At 36.6% G+C, this 24,703-nt stretch overlaps 1 protein-coding gene across 1 annotated transcript; it reads left to right on the top strand.

The window, feature by feature from the left end:
- Positions 1–7,888: 7,888 nt before the first annotated feature.
- Positions 7,889–14,246, top strand: LOC149544460 (potassium transporter 26-like). Its single transcript, XM_089796406.1, has 7 exons — positions 7,889–8,829; positions 8,955–9,188; positions 11,866–11,916; positions 12,036–12,296; positions 12,432–12,484; positions 12,572–12,941; positions 13,304–14,246. Exons 1-7 carry the CDS (start codon positions 8,565–8,567, stop codon positions 14,173–14,175), a joined length of 2,106 nt encoding a protein of 701 aa, XP_089652532.1. The 5' UTR covers positions 7,889–8,564; the 3' UTR covers positions 14,176–14,246.
- The last annotated feature ends 10,457 nt before the right edge of the window (positions 14,247–24,703 follow it).

Raw genomic sequence — 24,703 nt, forward strand, 5'->3', positions numbered from 1 at the left:
TGTATATGGGTGAGGGTTTCAACAATGGAGGTATGGATCTATTTTAGCATGGTGATGGTGTAAAATGGCTATGATGGAGTAGTTAGTGGAGCATTATAAGGTTGCATAAAAGTGGATTGATATTTGTGAAGGGAGAGGGTTTCATTTATAGGCTTAGGGGTAGACAAATGGATGGTAAGGATGCAAGGATGGAAGAATGGTGAGGGAGGGCTAAGATGCTTTGAAAGGGAAGCACATGGATTGTGCTTGTTTGGAGCCAATAGGGAAGTGCCACTTGTCACAAGGAGGATGAGTGTGGGGGGATGGGATAAGGTTTGGTCAAAGGGAGTATTGAGGGAGGTTGAGTGTGTAAGAGACATGCAAGAGTCATAAAGAGGGATGTAAGAGTCATTAAAAGTGATGTAAGAGGATAAGGGAGACTTTTTGAATTTGGCTTGGGTTAGCAAGTCTTAACCCTTGCTTAAAGTTGTGCATATGTTTAGGAGGGGGATTAGACTTAGCTTAGGAAGGGGGTTAGGGGGGCAAGTGGCTTAGCTTTGATGGGATGGTTTAGGTAGGTGGCTAAGTGAGGTTAGTATGGGTGAATGGGTTGGATTAGGGGTAATGAAAGGGTTTAAGGATGTTCTAGGAGTTAGGAATAATTTATTAAATGTTTTATTTAATAAATAGGTGATGTGAGATTAAATAAAATAGATTTGAGGATTTATTTAATTTAATAAAGGAATAGGGATTTAATTGATAAGTTGATTTTGGGTTATCATTTGATTTTATGAATTGGACTATAGTTAATTAAATTAATTAATTAACTAGGGGATGATGATTAATTAATTAAATAATAAATATTTAATCAATAATATCCTAGGAGATGACTAAATAGGATTACCTATTTGTGTAATCAGATTTAGGTGTCTACAGTGTTCACGCTGCTGCTTTAGAAAGCCATGGCACCTCCATTGAACAAATGTCCTCGCAAATTCGTCTCAAAGGTTTTTCACGAGGTAATCCTGATATTATCCTTCCTTTGCAAGAATTGGATGCTGCTTATGATTGGTTAAAAAAACATACCTTGATAGGGTATTTTGTAGGTAGGACTCCTCCTGAAGCTATACTCCGAGAAGGGGTTAACAAGAGCTGGACTCCTCATGGAGTCCACCTTAACACTGTGCAAAACCTTACCAAAGGTTTTTTTTTTATTTTGCTTCACCAACCCGTCAAAGGGAGATGCAATTTTTAGCAATGGTTCTTGGTTTGTGCATTCCTCCCTGCTTATTATTCAAAGGTGGTAGAGAGACTTCATTGTCTCTGATGACAAAAAGCTTAGGGTTCCTATGTGGGTAGAGTTCCTAGGTTTACCCTTGCCATGTTGGCCTTTTAGTGAGTCCATTGCTAATACTCTTGGAAAAGTTATCACAAAGGAACATGAGAAATTTTTCAACACTCGCCCTCAAAAATGCGTTTGTGTAGAGGTTGATCTTTCCAAGGATCTTAAGAATGCTATAGAATTACAGATTGGGGCTCAAACCTTTTCTCAAAAGGTGCTTTATTTGAACATTCCTAACACCTGCTATAGGTACCAATTTGTGGAACACAAGATTAGAGATTGCCCTTTGGTTGTGCCTAGGGTTAAAACCTCGCCTAAAGAGGTTCCTGCCAAACCAACAGAAGGTAAAAAAGAAGAATGGACTACTGTTGGGTGCAAGGGCAAGGCTCCCTTGGCTACTAAATAGTCATATGTGGTAGTCATTTTGGTTCCTCCTATTTCAAAAGGAGCACAAACCCCAACTGATTTAGGGACGCAAGCAATTTTTTGGAACCAAACCCTAATGTTTCACAAGTTTCAAACCCTGGTGTTTCATAGGGGATTAAGGTGGCTGCCAAGGCTAATGCCTCGATTTTGATTCATACCCCTCTTGTTGCTTCTTCCATAGCGACTCAAAATGTATGGCGTTCTCGTAGTCCTCCTGGACGTGCTAAGAAACCAAAGGAGAAATGATGAGCCATCAATCCTAAGGATTTTCTTTTTGGCTTTAACTCAGTTTCTACCTTTTTGCAGAATAGTTACTCCTCTCTCAAGGACAAGGAAGATATGGAAGAATTTTCATGAATTTTTTATCATGGAATGTGTGAGGTCTCACAGACCTCTCCAGAAAGTACTATGTTAGGGATACCCGTCATAGACTTGGAAATTTAGATTTTCTCTGTATGCAAGAAGTTAAGATCTCTAGTTTCATGCTTTCTTCTGCATGTTGTGTCATTTGGCTAGATGGCATTATGTTTTCCTCTCAACATGATGCTGGTAGAGGTGGTGTAGTTACTCTCTTGTAACCTCATCTTCATTCTACTATTATTTCACACGGTTCTGAACCCATGCACAGAAGCATTTGGCTTTTTCTTTCCATTAACAATCATTCTTTTGGAGTCATTAATGTTTATGCTCCTAATGATGTTGTGGAAAGATCTCAATCATGGGGCTGGCTAGTTGACAACATGCCTCCAACTACTTGGGTTATGTGTGGTGACTTCAATATGGTTGAGTTGGCCTCTGACAAAGATGGCATTATGCCTTTTCGCTGGATAGCTGGGGAAAGGGAAGCCTGGTACTACATGTACAATAAATTGGGCCTTTTTGATCCCAATACTAATCGCCACCAACATAGTGGGGTTTGGTACACTTGGTCCAACTTTTGAGCTGGCTCTAATCGCATTTTAAAGTGTCTCGATCATGCCATGATTACTGTGCAATCTTTTTTCTCATTTTCTAAGGATCGAGATTTACCTGTCATTTTCTTGTCGGATGTGATGTTAGCTGACCACTATCCCATTTATTTTTCCATTTCATGGAAAACAACTGTCCAGAAAGTTGGCATGTCACAATTCTTCCTCAACACATCTGTACTAATGCATGCTTCCACTATTGCTCATATCCTACGTATTTGGAATATGGAGCCACGTCCACATTCCCAGATAGGGTGGATTCAGTGGTGGAATGATGCCTTTACTAGAATTGCTCATTTTCTGCGCATCTATGGATGGAAATTAGTGGTTTTTCAGAAGGCGGTCTTATGAATCCACTACTTTTGCGCTCAAATTTTTTTTGAGGCTCTCACCCTTAATCCTTTTGATGTTGATTTGAAAATTCAACTTGGCAAACTTTGCCATGACAAACAAGCTGCGAATAATTTTGCCGCTCGGGGAGCCCCAATCAAAGCTCACATCCATTGGTTAGAGGTTGGTGATAAAGCTTTGAAGGAGATCTTCCAAGCTCTTCGAGCCCATCATACCAATTCTGGGATTAAAAAAATCAAACAAGGCACTTATGTTCTCTCCAGTCTCCTTAACATCCTGCAAGCATTTGTTCATCACTATGAGAATGTTTTTTCTTCGCAGGGAAATTCAGTTACTCAGGAGGAAGCTTTCAAAAAGTATATGTCTTTTACTCCAAACTGCCTAGCAGTTGAGCAATGTGGTTTCTGTGAGCAACTTCTTACCCTTCGAGACCTTAAAGAGGCAATTTTCTCCATGGTAGATGATAAGTCCTCCGGGTGTGATGGGTTCCCTTGTGAATTTTACAAACACCTCTGGGAATATATTCGTCTTGATTTGCACTAAGTTTATCTTGAAGCCTATCATTCTAAAAGTCTAGGAGCTATTATCAACAAAGGAAACATTAAATTCATACCTAAAGCTGGAGATCCAAAGGATATTTTCAATTGGCGGCCTATTACCCTTTTGAATGTGTCATATAAGATTATGGCTAAGGCAATTTCTTTCAAAATTTCCCACCTCTTGCCTTTAATTGTGCGATTTGAGTAAATTGGCTTTATTAAGTCTAGATATATTCGTGAAAACATTATTGTTGTCTAGGAAGGAATGGAGTGGGTTCACAAGTCCAAGCAGCTAGCTATTTTTTTGAAAATTGATTTTGTGAAAGCCTATGACCGGATTGAATGGCCTTTCATTTTGGCTATGCTCTTTGGAGATGCTCTGTGGAGATGCTAATGCTTGCATTACCATCAATAGCTCCCAATCTGACACCTTTGGGCTTTTTCATTCCATTAGGCAAGGTTTCCTTCTTGCTCCAGTGCTTTGTGTTCTTGCCGCTTAAGGGTTTGGCTATTTGCTAGCCCACTCCATGTCTGCTGGTTTGGTTCATGACATTTCTTTGCCAGAATCCTCTTCCCAGTTGGTCAGTGGTCATTTTGCTGGTGATTCCTTTCTAACTCTTTTGGAGGATGAAGAAAACATCAATAATGCCTTAAATTGCCTTGACACATTTTGTCAAGCCTCTGGCTCTACTATTCAATGGCATAAAACGTTCTGTTATCACCAGTCTTTTTTTGCTAGCGCCACCTTGGCTAAACTTGCTTTCTAGGCATTCCTTTTTCCTTTAAAGCATCGCCAGTGGATTTGTGGAATGCAATGCTTGCTAAGATTACTAAGAAGCTGGATTATTGGCTTACAAAACCACTTTCTCTTGTGAGAAAATTCCAGATTTGCTCGAAAGTCCTTGCAGCTACACATGTCTATTATTCTTCTTGTTGGGCTCCTTCAAAAGCCTCCTATAAAAAATTAGAGAGATTGCTCCGTGATTTTCACTGGGCCTTTGGTTATGATCATCATGGCTTTCACAGAGTTGCTTGGGATTTTTGTTGTCTCCCAAAAGAGTTTGGAGGCCTTGGCCTTCTCTCCACACAGAACCAAGGCCTTGCTCTGTGTGCCAAATGGATTATTTGTGCCATTACTTGAGATGAAGCCTAGAAGATTTTGATTTGACATTGCATTTCTTTCGGATTTCTCGTCAATAGGCCTGCATGGAAGGGGATTGACTTTCACACCCTTCTCATCATGCGAGAACCTGTGCTCATACAGGGTTCTTTTGTTATCAAGAGCATATGGAAAGCTTGGGAAGCTATCAAGCCTTGGCTTTGTTGGTCTGGTGATGAGTTTTGCAATGGGCTCTCTTTGAACTAGCAGAACATTTGGTGGTCTCCTCTATTTTCCATCTAGGCTATTCCTCTTGCCAAGACTCAAGGTGCTAGTGCTCTGCATTTTCTCAAACGAGGCATAAAGGTTCCTAAATATCTTTTCTCTAGGGTTTCCATGAGTTTCAAATCTTGGGAAGATATGCAAGTCCAATACCGTCTTGCTCGTTCAGATCGACAAACTTTTGACTTACTACTTTTTGCAATTCCAAAGCACTTAATTCATAAAGTGGGTATTCAAACTATTAGACTTTGGTGGACTAATTGGAAGTGGTACCCTGCCACTCCTTTCACTAGTTACAAACCAAGTCTAGGTTATAGATGGCTTTCTCCCCATCTGCCAATGGTGGATACGTTCAATCAGAGGTGGCATTTACAATCTTCTTTTTCTCAATGGAGAAAGTGCTTTGACACTATTTGGAGTGCTATTACAGAACCCAAGATTGCCCATTTTGCTTGGTGCTTATTTTTTCAAGGTCTTCCCCTTGGGCCTCAACTCAAGCATATTGGGGTTCCAGATCCTAGGTGTCCTTTTTGTGGCCAACCAGAGTCCTTCCTGCATACTTTCTAGTTTTCTAGACGTGCTCAAATTTATTGGCACTGGATTCATGATTTTTTAAAGCCATTTCAGCTTGAACCCTTTTCTTGGCACATGGCTATTTTGGGTGATTTCCCCAGGATCCCTCGAAAATTTACCTAGATCTGACATACCCGCAGGATGGAGATTTTGTTCACTCTGTGGAAAGATAGAAATGCTGTTCTTTTCACTCAGTTTTCTTGATATTAATATTGTTATGGACATTAAAGCGTGCATTTGTAATAATACAATGATGCAGATTCAAGTACAAGCAAACAAGGTGGCCTTGGAGGTGGCCCAACTTCAAGAGCTTCTCAATCATTGGGGCAATGCCCCTTGTACTGTTGCCAGGGTGCCTCCAAATGCCTCGGTTGATACCTCAACGCCTAGAGGCCATCACCAGAGGTGCAACTTTTCAAGCCACTGCTCGTATACTCCGTGTTCCTAGGCTTCTCGCCACCGCTCTCCCAGCAGTAGCAATGATGGATGGAGGCATTGCTCAGTTACCCCACCCCGTCATGGCACTGGTTGGTCCTCGACTCCTCGTCCTGGCACTTGGCGAGTGGTTTCTGGGAAATAGCCTTTTCGCTTGGAACTGGCCATTTCACCTCCTCGATTTGATATGAAGGATGCTAACTAAGCCATTGATGTTGCTGCTGATGGTTGGACTATTCCGAGTCCGCCTCCCAATCCCAAGTATGATTGGGGTTTTCATGATAGAGATGAGCCACCTCCCTCAGCAAGCACTGTTTTAGCCATCTGAGGGTTGCTTTATATGTTTTTTTTTAATGAATTGTTAATGTTTTCGACTTTGATCCCTTTTTTGTGAATTATAATATTAGCATATTATTTATTAATAGAAAAAGACTATTCATCAGATAAAAAATGTATATCTACACAACTATTTCTCCCAATATATCTACACAAAGTGTGGCAGCAATGCATGCTCATATCTACAGAAGTGTGCCAGCAATAAATACCTTGATGAGGCTTGTAAGATGTTTTTCTAAATGTCTGAAGTGGGCGCGATGATTGCAGAGTATGCACATACCACAGACGGGAAAGAAGCCTGGAAACCTTTTTGTCAAATGTGAAGGCTTGGTATAAGTGAAGACGAGTTGTAAAGCTAGGCGATCAAAGTCACCCAAAGGAAGTCCATTGCCACATTGTTAGGGTTGCCTTTGATTCTGATGCTACAGTCTCTACTGAGATTGTTGATATGTATGGGAAATGTGGTTGCACGAGGGATGCACGAAACTTTTTTGACAAAATGATCATACTAAACTTGTTTTAGTTGAATGCGATGGTAGCTTGTTTTACTCAGAACGAGCAATTTGAGATGGCAGTGGAACTCATTCATCAAATGCCAGAACCGGACACAGTCTCATGGAATGTAGATAATTGCAGCATAGATTCTGCACGCGACAGGACACCGGGACTGGGAAATCCGGTTCTTTATGGGTAGGCAGCTTGATGAGTTCAGCTTTGGTAGTGCTCTTGGTGCTTAGTACATATTGATTGTTAAAAGCAGGTCGATGCTCTCATTACCAAAGCTACAGTGGGATCACGTATAGTTACAGGGAACGCCCTTATCAAAATGTAAAAGAAATACGGAAATATAGAGGATGTCTGCAAAGTGTTTTGTGAAATAACCCAAATAAAAGAACTATGATCTCACGGACTTCCATTATTGTAGGGCGTACTTGACATGGAGAGGGCAAAGAAGCCCTACAATTCTGTTTGAACAAATGCTACAAACAGGTATCAAACAAAATGAGTTCACCGTTATTGGTGCGCTCACTCCGTGAAGTCATGCAGGCCTTGGGAATGAAGGGGTATTCTACTTCAATTCCATGACTAGGAAGCATGGCATCATCTAGAGAGCAGAGTAACTGCCTACCACCAATTCTCTTAGCATACAAGAGAAAGGTAAAACCCTGAAAACATTTAGAGGCCTCTCAAACAAAAATACTTTCACCAATGAAAATGGGAAAAGGTAAGTGACGGTTATTTTTAAACTTTTCACAGTTATATGTTTAACTGATTTGCTTGATGCAACCCATGACCTTGCACTGTATGCAGAGACACGCTGTAAGCAATATTTCGCTTGTTGTGGAAAATATTTACACTTATTAGACCAATTAAATCCCTATTGAAATTGGAGAAGCCAATCAGAAAGTAAGAAAAAGTTAAATTTGATATACATATCTTTACAAACTATAGTTTAAAACAGCCGTCACCATTTTCGAACAGGAAACTTGCGAAGTAATGCTAATAATTGAGATGGCAACGTTAATTGTGGCCTATATATAGGCGAAGACTAACAAACAATCATTCATTCCATCCAAAGTTTAGGAGAGACAGATTTGAAGGTAGGGTCGGTACTTTCACTCATGGAATCAATTTGCTTTGCAGCTTGTCGTGTATAAGATCCCAAGCCAAAAAGCTGCGAAACTGGCAGACGTTTTTCTGTGTCACATGGTGGGGGTCATGCATAGGAGTACAATTCACTACTACTCATCCACTCAAAGCAATCCATAAATAGCAAGTATCTAGTGGCAAACTTAAGGGACACGTACACTGTTTCCTTGATTGGATATGCAATTTTAAAATTCTCGAATCAGATAACTCTTCAAGGTAGCCTTAAAGTGAGATTATTCCCCAAAAAAGCCTCAGAGTCAAAAATTATATAAACGTCGAGATTCATAAGGTTTAAGGAAGTTGTCACAAGCACGAGATTATTCCTTAAAACCATTAGAATGCCCAACATATCATTCATATAGTCCACATTCAATGTTAACCCAGAGCGCAAACCACATCTAAATAGTCCGAGCACCATTGAAACATTTAACTATTCTGACTGAGTAAATTCCACTACAATAAATACTTTCTTGAATGGGATTCAAGAGTACGGAATATCTTGGGATAAGATTATTGTGAGTACAAGCTTTGATGTGTGTTATATATAGTACAAGTTGTTAAGGGACATTGCAAACGTTGTTAAGATGGAGAGCACTCTTGAGGAGAAATTGATGAAGAAGAGCCAGAGCTTTAGTAGATGGCAGACTATACTAATGGCTTACCAAACATTGGGGGTGGTCTATGGGGACTTAGGAACTTCATCTCTTTATGTGTTTTCGCCCACAAATATCACACACCCAAATGAAGATGACATTCTGGGAATCTTTAGTCTCATATTCTGGGGGCTTACATTGATTGGACTCATCAAATATGCATTTATTGCACTGCAAGCAGATGATAATGGTGAAGGTATAAATTGAAATCTTTCATTTATTAGCTGAAGCAAATTAATATGCACTTGTGACTTGAATCATGGTCATAGTTCTATTGGGAGAGATGCAAATTACATGACATATGTTTTGCTGTTTAATCAGGTGGTACATTTGCAGTCTATAGTCTTTTATGTAGGCACCTAAATCTCAGCCAGGCAAGTAGCAGTCATCAGTTAGATGAGTATCAATTAGCTCATCAGCCCAAGGGAAGTGTTCAACGGTTTGCCAGGAATCTGCTGGAGAAAAATAGGACTGTTCAGAAATTTCTAATAATCTTTGTAATGGTCGGTACATCCATGGTTATTGGTGATGGTGTCCTCAATCCTGCCATTTCAGGTTACATTACATTTACTGATAGCCTTGAAAATTATATTGCTGATAGCCTTAAAGTTCACTTCATTTGTACTTCTATTTTTATGATAGGGTGGGTGAAGAAGCTGCTAAAGTTTTAGATAGTAAAACTGAGGTTGTTAGTTTTGAATATAAGGCAGCAGACATAATGGTAATTAAAATACACTTACTATTGAAAATTCAAATAGTATTATTTTTTATTTTTAGTTAGTTAAATAATAAGATCAAAAGTACATTCTGCTTGTTGAATAGATAATTTCTATCATCAAGAATTTAAAAGCTCTCTTGTAAAGAAACTTGTTTTTGAAGTTCAAGTAAAGACATTCTATTTCTGATTTCCTGTCTGTTCATCTCAATTTTGTAAAAAGCACAACTTTTCTCTATTAGATCTTCCTAAAAGATCTTATCATTTATGGTATGTTGGATTGGAACCATTATAGTTTGGAAAACATTTCTTCATTTTCTAGTCTTCTTAGATTTATTAAAAAGTCAAGAAAGGATTTCATAGATCTGTTTAATGAACTATTTTTTGAATCAGAAAATCTCATAAGAAAAAACATTGATCTAAGATGATTTAGAAACTTATGCAATGTAGGCAGTGCATTAGTGTCCCTCGTGAAATTTGTGACATGGTTTAACTGCTTTAGGTGGATTCTATATGTCAAGTTGTAGTATCGAGTATTGACAGGGTGGTCTTTTGGAGCAGCAACAACCACACTTGTAACAAGTGGTATCAGAGCTTCACAATAGGTTTGAGTCTCCACCGTGAGTGACGCGGGCTTGCGACGGGTGATACTAAGGGATTGTTGGCAGCATGCCAATGTCTCTTGTGGAATTTGTGACATGATTTAACCGCCTCCAGTGGATTCTATAGTCCAAAAGCAGCTTAAAAGAAATTCAGAACAAATGAGTTCAACCAGAAAACTAAGGCAAACGAAAGACCCCCAAAAGAACCAGCAAGAGACAAACAAAAACCAAGAACAGAAACTGAAAAGATACAGAAAACTAAATGGATGCAGTTATTTTTTATTTAGCTCATTCAGAGTTTCCAAAAATGAGCTCTTTCTGCACTAATATTGAATTGCGGCCGAAGTAGAGGGGCCATCTTTCGCCATCTCAGAAAAGTTGAAAACTCTTGCAAACTCACTGATGCAGAGTAGCTGCCTCTCTCTTTTTCGCTTTCCTACACTCCAGCTCGTGTTGAGGGGTATACAGCAAGCTCCCATCTTTTCCACCATGTCCTTGTTGAAAGTGACAATTAGTTCAAGTTTTTTGTTCACCTGATTTTGAGTAGATTTAGCATTGGCCAAAGCCGACAATTTTTACTGTTTCTCTTCTATAGAGAGAATCATGCCCCTCAATTCATGAACTCGATACTCTACAATGTCCTGATTGTCGAATTTCATAGCAAGTTTGTTAGCTGCCTCCCAAACACAGTCATTCACAATAGTCCGAGACCACTCCCCATCTTTATCCTTAGCCTCCACAAAGCTTATGCAGGGGGTTTTCTAAACAGCTTGTATTAAATATTTTAGTTGAATTTTTTGAACAATAATTAAATGCTAAAAAAAATCATAGATACGTAAAATTTGACAAAACAATTCTCTTAAAATAATAAAAAAAGACATTCAGCCTCACCCTACAAAGACTGAATAAAAATCAACATATAAAGATTAGGTGCATCTATTCTGAAGAAAAAAATTCAATGCATCCTGAAAGAATTTTCTCTCTTAAAACCCCCTAAATAACAGATACTAGAACCTTCCATAAAACTGCATCTCTTATTTAATGTCCACATCTATCTCTTCAATCTTGCATAGATTTTCATTACGCATCCTTCATCTACTATAGGAATGTTCTTTTTCTTTGTTGTAATGTCTGGGAACTGGTTAGAATGACAGCCTTCCTTTCTCCAACATAGAAAGAGGATTTTCATGGCTATCCTCTTTAAATTTCAGCAATAGATAATAGTCTTGGAAGGTTCATGTATTCCATTCATCCACTAAATATTTTTAATTTCTGTGGACGTACTCCTAGTTGGAACAACCAAATACGTAAATTCAGTATGTGCCACAGATTGAAAATATCTGAAGATTTATCCTAAATAAAGACTTTTAGTTCTAAAGAGAATTGAATGTTATCTTCTATCTGGCTTATATTGACATTCTGATCATCCACTGCAGATTTGAGAATTTTAATGTTACTCGATTAGGATTCATTCACATTTTGTTTTGGCCTAGACAATTTCAGACAACGAGTCAGCATATAAGACTACTCCAGCCCTGGTTTGTTCACATTATCTTGAATCCTAGCATCCTCTCATGCTTTGAGTGTCTGATCCATCATATTTATTCATATGTGAAATTTATCCAATTGTCCATTCCATTCGGCTGAGCTTATCTAATCTTTGATTTAGTAAATTGATGCTTTTTTAATGCAGGGGTTATAATGCATCTCAATCATATTTTTCAGTTAATTGAAAATGGTTGTATTCTGATTTTGAAATTAATTAATAAATACATCAAGGATACAATCTGATCTCTGCATACACAATTTGTGATGAAAATCCTTACAAATATTTCCATTTTTAATCATCAACACACAATTAACTGTTGAAGCTATTTAAATCAAGACTGACTTAAAGCTATTTATTGCTTTACAGTTCTTTCAGCCATTCAAGGAATCCAATCAAGGAACCCTCAAATGAGCACAGGTTAGCAATAACTACAGTTTGGCAAGTTGATTGAACTACACAAGAGGCCAAGTTAGTGGAAATAATTGCCTTTGAGAGCTTGAATTTCTGATACTTGGCTGATTTTTTCTCTTTCACAGATTTTGTTGTATTCATATCAACTCTGATTTTGATCATGTTATTCCTGATGCAAAAGTTTGGTACAAGTAAAGTGGGGTTTATGTTCTCACCTATAATGGTTGCCTGGTTTCTTCTAACTGGCATAATCGGTGCATATAACATATTTGTATATTATCCCAACGTACTCAAGGGATTATCACCTTTTTACCTATTTCATTTCTTTGGGAAGAGCCAAAGATTAGGATGGGAAATGTTTGGAGCTGTTTTCTTATCCTTAACAGGTACAACACTGCAATTTTTTTTATATTTAACGTTCTCATACAAAAACACACGAAAACAAAATGATGACGTGAAAATTTATTGATACAGATCAAGATATTATAAGTCAAATTGACTGTTTTCTCTGTTTTAAACAGGGCTTGAAGCTATGTTTGCTGACTTGGGCCATTTCGATAAGATATCGATTCAGGTTTATTGTCTCTTGTGACATTAATGATTCAAGATGGTAATGACACTTTTATCCTTACAGTTATGAGCAGTCCACTTTATTTTGCAGCTTGGTTTCACTGCGGCTGTATACCCTGCTTTAGTCATAACTTATGCTGGACAAGCAGCTTACCTGATAAAGCATCCAGAAGACATAAACGACGCATTTTATAAATCAACTCCAAAAGCTCTTTTTTGGCCAATGTTCGTGGTTTCAACTTTGGCATCCATAGCTACCAGTCAAGGAATGATAACAGCAACATTTTCAATCATAAGGCAGTCAGTTTCATTGGGTTGCTTCCCACCCGTTAAAATAGTCCATACATCTAAAGTTCAAGAGGGGCAAATTTACAGCCCAGTTGTCAATTACTCTCTCATGGTTGTGTGTTTAGCTATTCTCCTAGGCTTCAGAAGCCAAGAGAAAATTGGGAATGCATATGGTAATGCCTAAATCTTCAACTGTTCTTCCTCATGCACTAGATTATGCTTTTAACAACTCCAAACTATGCTTCAATTTTTTAAATGAGAAAATGTTCCATTAATCAATGATTAGAGTTTTTTACAAATTATGGTATTAAGATATAGATGTTTCTGAATTAAATTGTGTCTAGAAATTTTGCATCAATATTTTAAATTATGAGAAATTGTATAAAAATTAATAATTTTGAAACGTGATAAAAAAATTGATGCAAAAATGTTGTACATCTTTTAATCCAGAAAACAGCTAAATCATGATCCATTAAGGCTAAAAATAATTGGATTATAATTGCAATGATCTAACTAGTGTTTTTTTGGCTTGCAGGAGTTGTTGTGATATGGGTAATGCTTATGACCACCTTTCTAGTGGCCCTGGTTATGATTGTAATCTGGAACATACATTTCCTATTGGTTCTTGCCTTTTTATTGGTATTTGGATTCGTTGAAGGAGTTTTCATGGTAGCAGCCATGGACAAGGTATCAAAAGGAGGTTGGGTTCCTTTTCGGATTTCATCTTTTTTGTTGGTCATCATGATTTCGTGGTACCATGGAAGGCAGAAGAAGCATAAATATGAATTGGAAAACAAGATGAGCGTAGATACTCTGAGTGCATTCCTGGCAAGAATCCACCGTCCTCAAGGAATTTGCTTCTTTTATACAAGTCATACAGATGACCTACCTCCAATCTTTCTCCATTATATTAAAACTGTAAATTCTCTTCATCGAGTTGTAATAATGGTAACAATAAAGCTTCTCCCTGTGAGTACTATTCCTCTTGAAGAGCGTTTTGTTGGGAGAATACTAGGGCCAACAGGGATTTATACATGCTTGGTGCAGTATGGTTTTGGTGATGAATTGTGCATGGAAGGAGAAGAATTTATTAATGGTATCATTAGAAGTTTGAGATTCCACACCCGTTCTTTAGGATCTCAAGGAACTATGGGTAATTTTAAGAATTCAAGTTCAAAAGAAATTTGTACTCATGATTTGGACGTGATTGATATAGCTGGAAATTGTACGACGGTGTTTGTAATTGGAAAAACCTCATTGACAGTGAGCGTGAAAAGCACGTGGATTGAGAGAATGGTGATGGATTATATGTATAGATTTCTGGAGAACAACAGTAGATCGTTTTTAGACATCCTGAACATCTCACCGTCTACTCTTCTTCAAGTTGGAATGTTTTATGAAATTTAGATAAGGATTTTAATGTAGCAAGCCTATGTTTTCCTTGTTTAACTAATCAGAAGAATCACGATTTGCATATACTTTATAAAAGTGCATGTGTGCATATATTTTCTAATCTAATTTATTTGAAGACAAAGCATTTGTTCTTTTTACTTATAGTTTCATTTACATTAAAATATGAATGATATTTTAGGGTTTTAATTTGCGTGAAGTGAGTTGTGTATTCTTAAATAGACTGAAAATAAGAAAAAAATCAATTGAAAACAGCACAAAAAATCTTAACATTCAATTAGACATTATAAAAGCTAGAAGTATAAAAAGCATGCAAATAAACACAAACCAAAGCTCCTTTGTTGCAAAGATATGTCTTTTGAATAACGATCTGATCCGTTATCATGATTTCAACTTGTCAAGGGAGCTCAAAATGCTCGATGAGAATGAAAATGGTACGGGGATAGTGGTGCAGGGCACCAAGTTCATTTTATGCAAATGTGGTCAAGTGAGGTCTAGTGATAGGATTCTGGTGTTTTTTAATCTTATTTTAATGTAGTAAGGTCTTTACTGACGATTTTAAGTGTCTTCGAGTCATTCTTAGGTCAGTAGGGGTGATCTAGCGGGTGAGTACAAAATGCTGTCAAAGTTGCCCGTTGACAAGCAACTTTAGACATTATCTTAGCATAAAGTGTCATAAAGAGTTATGAATTTGAAAATTTGTTAAGAATGGTTACAATTGATTGGGAAACCTTGAATAATATTTGTATCGTCGAGGAGGAGTTGGGGGGGGTGGGGAGAAGCAATAAAAACCTCTGTTTTCCAATCAATATGTACGTATAACAGTCATGTTACTTTTCTTGTCACAGGCGTTTATGGATAGATAATGCTGGGGCAATGATTGGGGATAAAATCATATTACAATATATTGAAATATCTTTCATTTTTTCTTCATATCATTAAATTTTATGTAGATTTCAAGGAGTTAGGGGAGAGGACCTACTACTTGAACATCCTAATTTTGCGCTTATCAAAATTTTATGTAGAAATTTCAAATCACTATCAATTTTCTACAATAGTTTATTTGGCGAGTCGTCTACTTATAACTAAGGTTTCAAATCCACATGATCAATTATGATGCCACATCAGCATATTTTTTGCCAAGTTGTCCAAAACAACCCAAATAAAAAGTGAGACCATTGGTCGTGCGAAAAGGGTACCCATACTTGCACAGCTGATGTGGCATCACATCACTGGATACTTTTCAGAACAAAGGGTACATTTTCATTCAATTTTTGGTAATAATCATTGTATCAACAACTTTAAAGTCACAAGTATTGGTGCAATGTTGTCAAAAAAAAAGGACAAGTAAGTGTAGGCATCAAGTAAACAATTTCTATAACAACCATTGGAACCCGTTCAAGTACTAGGTCTTCTCCCCTATGCCTGTTCTAATGATTGCGACTTCTAAGATTTTCCTATAACAGTATGGTTGCAAAAAATTGTACGAGCATGTACAACCTTATGGTGGTACTAAAATTGCATGGTTGGATAGATAAATGAATTACATTCCATTACACTTGGTCTCATCAGTGTTTGTTTAGATTTGAGCATCTTATGACCATTTTTATAAAAACTATTTTGAAACCCCCACTTAGAGAAATTTGTAAGTTTAAAACTTGAATAGCTTTGAATTAAACCATGGGAAAAGGCTACAATTGTGAGGAATGTTAGATTATGATGCTCTTTTGAAGATTTATGTGGTTCCAGAGCAAGATGATCATGTTTGATGGGAGAAAATGGAGGCCCTAGTGCTGATTTTCGTATGAAAAATTTCCAAACCTATGGCAGTTTTGAGAAATATTGAAGTTTGTAATAAGCCCAAGTGTGTGGGTGCCCAAAGATGGTTAATATGGTGGGTTGAGGTTGTTTATACTGTTTCCAAGTTACTGTTTGAGAAGTTGGGTGGATATTTCAAGTGGGTGCTAATTGACACTTAAAATTTGGAAAATTAGAAAACATTAACCTATTTGCTCCAAAACAACTCTCAGTTTGTGCCAAAACCCAGTACCCAAAAAGCTATTGCTTAAAAACTTCCTAGGAAGGGCTAGTAGGCCTAAATGAGCATATCGAAGGAAGTATAATTGAAAGTTGTTTTGGGTATGTTACAATTGTTTTTGTTAGATGTTTGGAGTCCCTTGATGTTGGAACCAAGCTAAGATTCGTGATCTTATGCTATGGAAGGGTATTTTTGTGTTATTCCCTTTGTAGCCTTAATGGATTAGCCTCTTGTTGCCTTGTTGTCTAGTCTTTGTGTTTCTCCATGTGTTTCATCCTTTTAGCTAATTGAAAGTGAATTGTCTAAATGTGGAAAATGCCTCTGATTCCTCTGCATCAAATTGGTATCAGAGTGAGGAAGTAAATCCTTGAAGGCGATTGGTTGAAGTTTGGATGTTGAAGAGTCATAATGCATCCATAAGATAACATGGCAAAAGAAGTCAAAGAATCCAAAGAGAGATGCTAAAATGAAGGAGGTGACACAAAGGAAGGAAGTATTCAGGACAAGATGTAAATGCAAAAAAGGGTATTGAATTTGGTAATATATTCATGTTCTATGGATAACTTGGTTTCAAGTGAAATGACTTATAAGTTGAATTTGGAAATAATTTTACATGAAACGCCATACAGAGTATCTTGGTTGAAGAGTGATTAGTGCTAGATTGGTGAAAAAATAAACTTTAGTTAAGTTTTAGATTGGTGCATATAAAGATAACATTCTTTATGATGTTTTCCCAATGAATTTTCACCACTTAATTCTAGAAAGGTCATGGTAATTTGAGAGATATGCTCTGCATGATGGGAACTAAATAACAATTCAAATTAAGAAAGATGGGGAAATTTTTTTTGCAACACCATTGTAGGAGGATGACAAGGGGCAAGATAGGATGGAAAGGGTGATCATGACAGGCAAGTAGTTTCTAAAGCATGTGTAAGACAAAAATAGAGAAGGTGCATCAACTACAAGAAAAGAAAATGTTGATGCAACAAGTGTAATAAATTATGCAAGGTTGAAGAGTGAAGATGAAGATAAGACAAAGGTCCTTGAGGTAGAGTTCCAAATACAAAAGAGTGATAAGTCAAAGTTAAGAGATGGAAGATAAGGTACAAAGAAAGGTTATAGTCACCCTAAGAGGTGAAGATGACAAAATGGAGAGTTGGGAGAAGGTATAAGTGTTGGAAGGTAATAAGGATGTGAAGTTGACAAATAAAGGCCAAGAGAAGGCCTAAGATAGTGTTTGAGAAGACTCCAAGTGAGTTGGAGAAGTGTCATGAAAGTATGGATGGGACAATGATATGTCCAACGAGGAAAAGAGAGGTTGGTAGGAAGTCATAGACTAATACAATAGAGGTTTCAAAAATGGATTCTATAAGTGTTCTAAGGATAGAGGACTTAAAAGTGAGTGTGAAGATAGAGAATGAAGTGAAAGTGGATGCTTGGCAAGGACAATGGGGGAGGTTCAAGTGTGCAATGGAGATAATGAGAAAGATATTTCAAGAGACAAGATGTAAATATTTATTTGTAGGTATACCATCAAGTTCTGATGAAGGAAGGGTTAAGAGACATGACACAAGTCTATATGCAATAAGGTAACCATGTCAAGTTGGTGGATGTGAGCATGTTCCAAGGGTGAAGATAAAAAAAAAATCTCAGATTTGTAAGGTTATGTTGGGCATATGCACCAAAATGGTGTGCAAAAAAGTGGACACCATGAAAAAAAGGTTAAAAGTGCACATAACACGATCACATAAAGTGCACTTTTGATCAAATTTCAAAATGGGTCTTGGCTTGTTATCAAGCTAGGAATATTTAAAAAAAAAATTTGAACTTCAAAATAATACGACCACGTTATAAACATGATCGCACTATGCTTAACAAAATGCATTCATGTTATTAAGAACTAGAAGCAATGCTTCTAGTTCTCTATAATTCCATTGGGTTATGAAGAACCATAAACAATGAGAGTGAGATATATAGAGGAGGGGGGGAGTGAAGGAGATACAAGGAAGAAGTGTGTGTGTGTGTGTGTGAGAGAGAGAGAGAGAGAGAGAGAGAGAGAGAGAGAGAGAGAGAGAGAGAGTTCACATTGCTCTATGGATAATTGCACAACACTTGTCACTTCTCTATCTGAAAATTTTGTTTTTGAGTGCATGTGCACTTAAGACCTTCAGTCACTACTTGAGCTACTTGTAGATGGTGAATATTCATCATCATCATCATCATCATCATCATCTTACATAGGCTCACATGCACATCTTACTTCTTTCCTTTGCCGCTTTCCCCTTTCTAGCTCTTGAAGTCATTATCAGTAAATTCTATCATGGGTCCAAGAAGCTCTTCCCACTCTTTTCCATTAACCAGGTGGGATTTTCTCTTAATCCTGAGTAATTGGCTAATAGTTTCATTCTTAATAGAATTCATAATCACATTCTCCATAGCTAGTTTTCTTCTTGATCACTGCAATAGTTTCTCCTCAACTAAATATTTTGTAATCAATTGATATACTATCACAATTTTCTCTTGACTAATCCTTTAGGCATATGATTGAGCCTATAGATCCACAAAAGAGTTGAAATCTAGATCTAGTAGAAAAATAGTATTAGATCTCCAATTTTAAAACTTCACCACACAGTAAATTTTCAAGTTTGAATGACACCATTTGACAGTTTTCATTGGCACTAAGGCATGCATCTCCCATCATCCTCATAAGATGAAGGCTTGAATTGTTTTCTGGTTGTTCTTTATCCAATGATTCTAAAGGGAATAACATGCTTACCAGATCAATCTTCAAAGAACTGGGTGAGCCTTCTTTCATGTTTTCAAATCCTTCCCTAAAACTTTGCAATCTATTGTCCCATCTATCCACAAAATCTAGTGAAAACTACCATGCTAACGTATATTTCCTAGCTTATGTCTTAAAATTATGTGGTGATGTAGCTGGCTGAGCTAATTTCTTATAACTATGTGGTGCCCTAGCTTGCCCAGCTGACATCCTAGACCTTTTCCTTCTTGATATCTGATTTCTTTTTGGTTGATATTACCCAAGGGACTCTTCAATTGGGAAATATCCTGAAAGGAAACTCTCATCTTCTTAAAAAAAATGGAGGTTCTTATGCTGGAGCATATAATTGATTGCATCAGTATCAAATCCTATGACACACCTAACCTTTAACATCTCACATAAACCTACAAAAGGAGTTGGATGTTTTGATAATAGACCTCTTAAAACTACCTCAGAAAATTCAATTTCCAAGAACATCTTTTCCTTTTGGTTGTGTGGATTAGTTTTTAGTATCAAAATCCTCTTGATGTCTTTTTCCCAACATACATGGGAATGTACAGCCATTGTAATGTCCTTCATCTTATCATCTTCAATTATTATTTTCAGAGTATGCATACTTGTGAAGGGTTTATTGGCTTCACAATCTATAGACTCCAAAAGACCTTTAACAATTTGATGCCTTCTATCTATCAATAATAATTTGAATGATGGATAGGCAAGATATCCAAGGATAATCATATACATACCTTCTCCTACTAGAAGCATGTGCAAATAGATGACACTTGAAACAAACACCTCCTTTTTATCTACTGCTTGTGATAGTTTTTGAGCTCCAAGAGTCTCATACATTGATATACTTTGATGATTCCTGAGATTTTTGAGACTGGGGAGACATAGTTAACATTCGCCTTGGTTACATTTAACATGTGATATTCATGTGAGCCTAGATGTCAAATGATGATGATGAATACTCACCATCTACTAGTAGCTCAAGTAATGATAGAAGGTCTTCAATGCACATGCACATAAGAAACAATATCTTAAGAGATCTTATGATGATTCTTGAGATTGGAAAGTCCTATTTAACATTCACCTTGGTTGCATTTAACTCATGATACCCAATACCTATGGTAATATATGCAATATGGATTCTAAGGATCACCCAACTTTATAAAACAAGAAAGAAAACATCCCATCGTAGAGGTGACGTACAAACTTTTCTAGTGATCATATTGTGTTGAAGATGGCTTCTAATGTTGCTACAACAACTAAAGATCATGATGCAAAATTTAATTTATTAAACACACATTCTTCTTGAACAAAAAAATAATCTTTTGGACACACATAGACCATAAATGTGTAGGAATTTGATTTTAGATGCATGTAAGATCATATCAAATATTTTTCTTGGGAAGATGGCACCTACAACTACTAGGGTGCCATTGAAAACTTGTGATGAAGCTGAAACTTGTAACTATTAGACTGTCATAGAAAACTTGTGATGAAGATAAAAACTACAACTACTATACTCTCATGGAAAACTTGTGATGAAGATGAAACCTCCAACTACTAGTCTATCATGGAAAACTTGTGATGAAGATGACACTTGCAAATACTAGATTTTCATGGAAAACTTGTGATGAAGCTGGCACTTGCAACTAGTGGAATGTCATAGAAAACTTGTGATGAAGATGACACCTTCAACTACTAGATTGTCTTGGAAAAATTGTGATGAAGATGCAATCTCCAACTACTAGTTTCTCATGGAAAAATTGTGATGAAGATGACACCTGCAACTACTAGACTATCATGGAAAACTTGTGATGAAGATGACAATAGCAACTACAAGACTGCCATGGAAAACTTGTGATGAAGATGACACCTACAACTACTAGACTTTCATGGAATACTTTTGATGAAGATGACACATCCAACTAATATAATGCCATGAAAAATAAATTATCTCTCTTGTTTCAAATTGAGAGAGAGAGAGGCTGAAAATTGGGGAACCTCTAGAATTATATCCATACATTCACTAGAGTGCTTATCAATATATTTCATTGTTTCAATATCTATACTAAATTATCTATTAATGTCAAGCATCAATTTTTCTTTCATCTTGACAAGAGCTCCAATAATTTGTTTGGCCATTCGAGAAGAATATTGCCATAGGTTTTCTTGTTTCTCATGGTGATGCACCCTTGGCTTAATTTTAGACTCTTCTTCCTCCTATTCTTGACATACACACACAAACCCATCATTGAATTTTTCTACATGATAAAAATCAAAGATAAAGTTGAGTAAAATGAATCGATGCACCTCAGAGCCTTCACAAGAAGTCTCTGCTATTTCTTTAGAAGATGATTTATCTTCTGGTTCAACAACAAGAATATCTTTCCTATGTCTTGTGTTAGAATATTTAGAATAACTAAGAGGGGGAGGGGGTGAATTAGTTATCCAAGGTTTAGATGTACCAATTGAACGAACACACACTTAAACAATTTTAGATGTTTTCATTCTATTGCTCGACCTCTATTGTAAACTATTTACAACATTAACTAGCTATCCACTGTTCGATAAATAACAGACTTGCATAATGTAAACTTAAATGAATAAATCATAATAATAACATTCAAAAACGTTTGACACAATGATTTTATGTGGAAATGCAATTTGGAAAAAACCATCAGCAACATGTCACCAATTTTCACTCTTTTGAAGTGAGCTCTGTTAGGAGCCAACCCAATTAAAGGTTACAATACACACTATTAAATGTGACCTTGTTAAGGGATTTAATCACCCTATTAGGGGTGACCTTTTTAGAGGACTTTAGAACATTCCATTATAATGTCACCCGGTTAAAAGACTTACATAGACTGTTAGGCCCTTATGACTATTCAAATATTGCTCACAATGGTTAGAAAGTAACAATAGGTTTGATCTGTTTAGTACAACTCTCTTTACATGTTCAGATCTCTGTTCAGTTCCCAACACTAATTCACTATCTAACATCCATTGTCATCTTCAATATCAGATTCACTTGGAAATCCTTCAAGCAATCACTCTTCACTTCTTCTCAATTAAACCTTTTGCTTAGATTTTTCCACTCAACAACATCAGTAACATCTCCAACTGTCTGAAACTCCTTCACATGTACATACACAATACACACTCAACATCTTATTGTAAGTTTTCCTCTGTACCTCTTTAAATAGGTAGTTTTGATATTTTTCCACTTAATCAACACCGTAGATCTTAGGGTTCATGATTCGATCCATCAGATACAATGTATCTAATCGCCATTCCATTTCTCTCTTATTTTCTAGAAAATTCTCCTTGAATTTATCTCTTAGGTCATTTATCTAATCCTCTCCTAGAATTAAATGATCTAAATCATTGATCCTTATCTTCAACATATTTTCCATATCCTAAGAAATCATCTTAGTTGGCTAGAAATTATGATTTCTCATAAACAATTAAAATGTTGTTCCTCAGCCAACACTAAGTTTTGACACTCGGTCATCACTGAGTTGCTCGATCGCTAGAGAAATTCTTGCTCGACATCAACACTATCACTCAGTCAATACTGATGCTCAGTCAATAGTGAATTTTCTCGGCACATACTATGGCTTGGTTGTCACTAGCATCACTTAACATATACATCAACATTCCTTGGTCTTTTACTCTATAACTCATTCAAGCTTACATAAGTGACCTATCTCTGCTTACACTATCAATACTTGAACTTTAATGTCTTCTCCTCTATCAACATGATTTAAATAATCACTTTGTCTTGTCAAAGTCTAACTAATCAAATGCCCATTTGCAGTTTCTTCTTCATAACTCAATGTTTCCTCTAGATGCTTTTGTTATGAACAACTTCTAAAATCCTCTTCATCAATCAAATAGATATGACATTTTGATCAGATAGAAAATCATCTATATTTGACATCAATGACAACACAAAAATTGTTTCAATTGTAGTTTCCAACAATCCCCCTCTTTGGCATTGATTGAAACACCTCAACATCTCAACAAAATAATTGCAGAAATAATTCAGGTTACCATGCAATCCAGAAATGTATAGACTTCGAGTAACACTCTCAATGTATCAAATCTTTTTATAATATCCTTAGTTTCATTCTAAACTCCCTCTAAGTAATCAATTTCTCTTTCTTGAATGATCTCCCTCTTTGAAGATAATCTCTCCCATATTGCAATTTCTCCCTCTAGGATTTTAATCTCCCCCTTTAGTATTTTGTGCAATCTTATGAAATCTCTCCCTCTTTGACAACAATGCCAAAGGCACTATCTCTTTGCTTCATTTTCTTCATACATCTTGATTATGTAGATATTTGTATGTTAGGTCTGAATTCTTCATCTCTCACCTTCATATGATTGATTTTTTATGCAGTTCTTCTTCTTCACTACTACCTTAGGCAACTCCTAAAGTAGATCTATCTGCATCAATGTGTAAGAAAGTCTAATAAACACAATTGATGCAATGCTTCTCTATAGCTTAAGTAGCTTTGTCTAGGCGAATAACCTCTAGTTTACCTCTAAGATATTCATAAGCATCCTTAGGTAAAGCTTTAGTGAATATGTCAACAATTTTCTCCTTTGTGTTCACATATTCCAATTTCATTATTTTGTATTGAACGAGCTCTCTCAAGTAATGATACATGATAACAATGTATTTTGTTTTTGTATACATAATAGGGTTCTTTGAGATATTAATAGAACTTGTGTTATCATAATGGACAACCACTAGATCAGAAATCTCTTCCTTCATACCTTTCAACAATTGTTTGATCCAAATGATATTTGAAAAATTTACTATTGTTGCCACATACTCAACTTCAACTATTGATTGGGAAATGCAGTTCTTCTTCTTGCTTAACCATGAAACTAGTCTCTTTCCTAGAAAGAATATACCACCACTTGTGCTCTTCTTTTCATCAACATTTCCTACTCAATCAAAATTTGTAAATACCTTTAGTTCAAACTTATCCTTCTTCTTGTAATACAATCCATAGTCTTATGTTCCTTTTAGATATCTCAATATTCTCTTTACTTCCATCTTATGATTTTCCGTAGGAAGTTTGTATTTGGAGGAAAGGAAGCATTAAACAAAATGTTTTTTGATGAAATGAAGAAGGAATTTGAAATGTCAATGTTTGGTGAGATCAAATTCTTTGTTGATTTACAAGTATATCAAATGAAGCAAGGTATCTCCATTACTTAGTCCAAATATATAAATGAGATACTAAAACTTTTGGGATGGAAGACTCCAAATGAATAGGTACAGCTATGGTTGCTAAACACAAATTATCTAAGAATGATAATTCTACTCATGCAAACCAGGCACAATATAGATCAATGATTGATAAAATGCAATATGTTGTTCATAGCAGACTAGATATTCCATTAGTTATTGGGATGGTTGCTATATTTTCCGCAACATACAAAATTGCAGAACCCCCTACTATTTTTGGCATACAATATTATCTCTCTCTATTTTCCACCCCCTACTCTCTCCCTCTCTCTCACACACTCTCTCTCTCCCATCCCCTACTATCTCTCTCTCACACACACTCCCATTCTTATCTCTCTCTCACACCCCCTACTCTCTTTCTCTCTCGCACTCCCTCTCACACCCCCTCTCCCACCGCCTACTCTCTCTCTCTCTCTCTCCCATCCTGTAC

The sequence above is a fragment of the Cupressus sempervirens genome, chromosome 8, assembly GCF_028749045.1.
Source record: "Cupressus sempervirens isolate cs-2001-9-10 chromosome 8, ASM2874904v1, whole genome shotgun sequence".
Classification (NCBI taxonomy): Eukaryota; Viridiplantae; Streptophyta; class Pinopsida; order Cupressales; family Cupressaceae; genus Cupressus; species Cupressus sempervirens.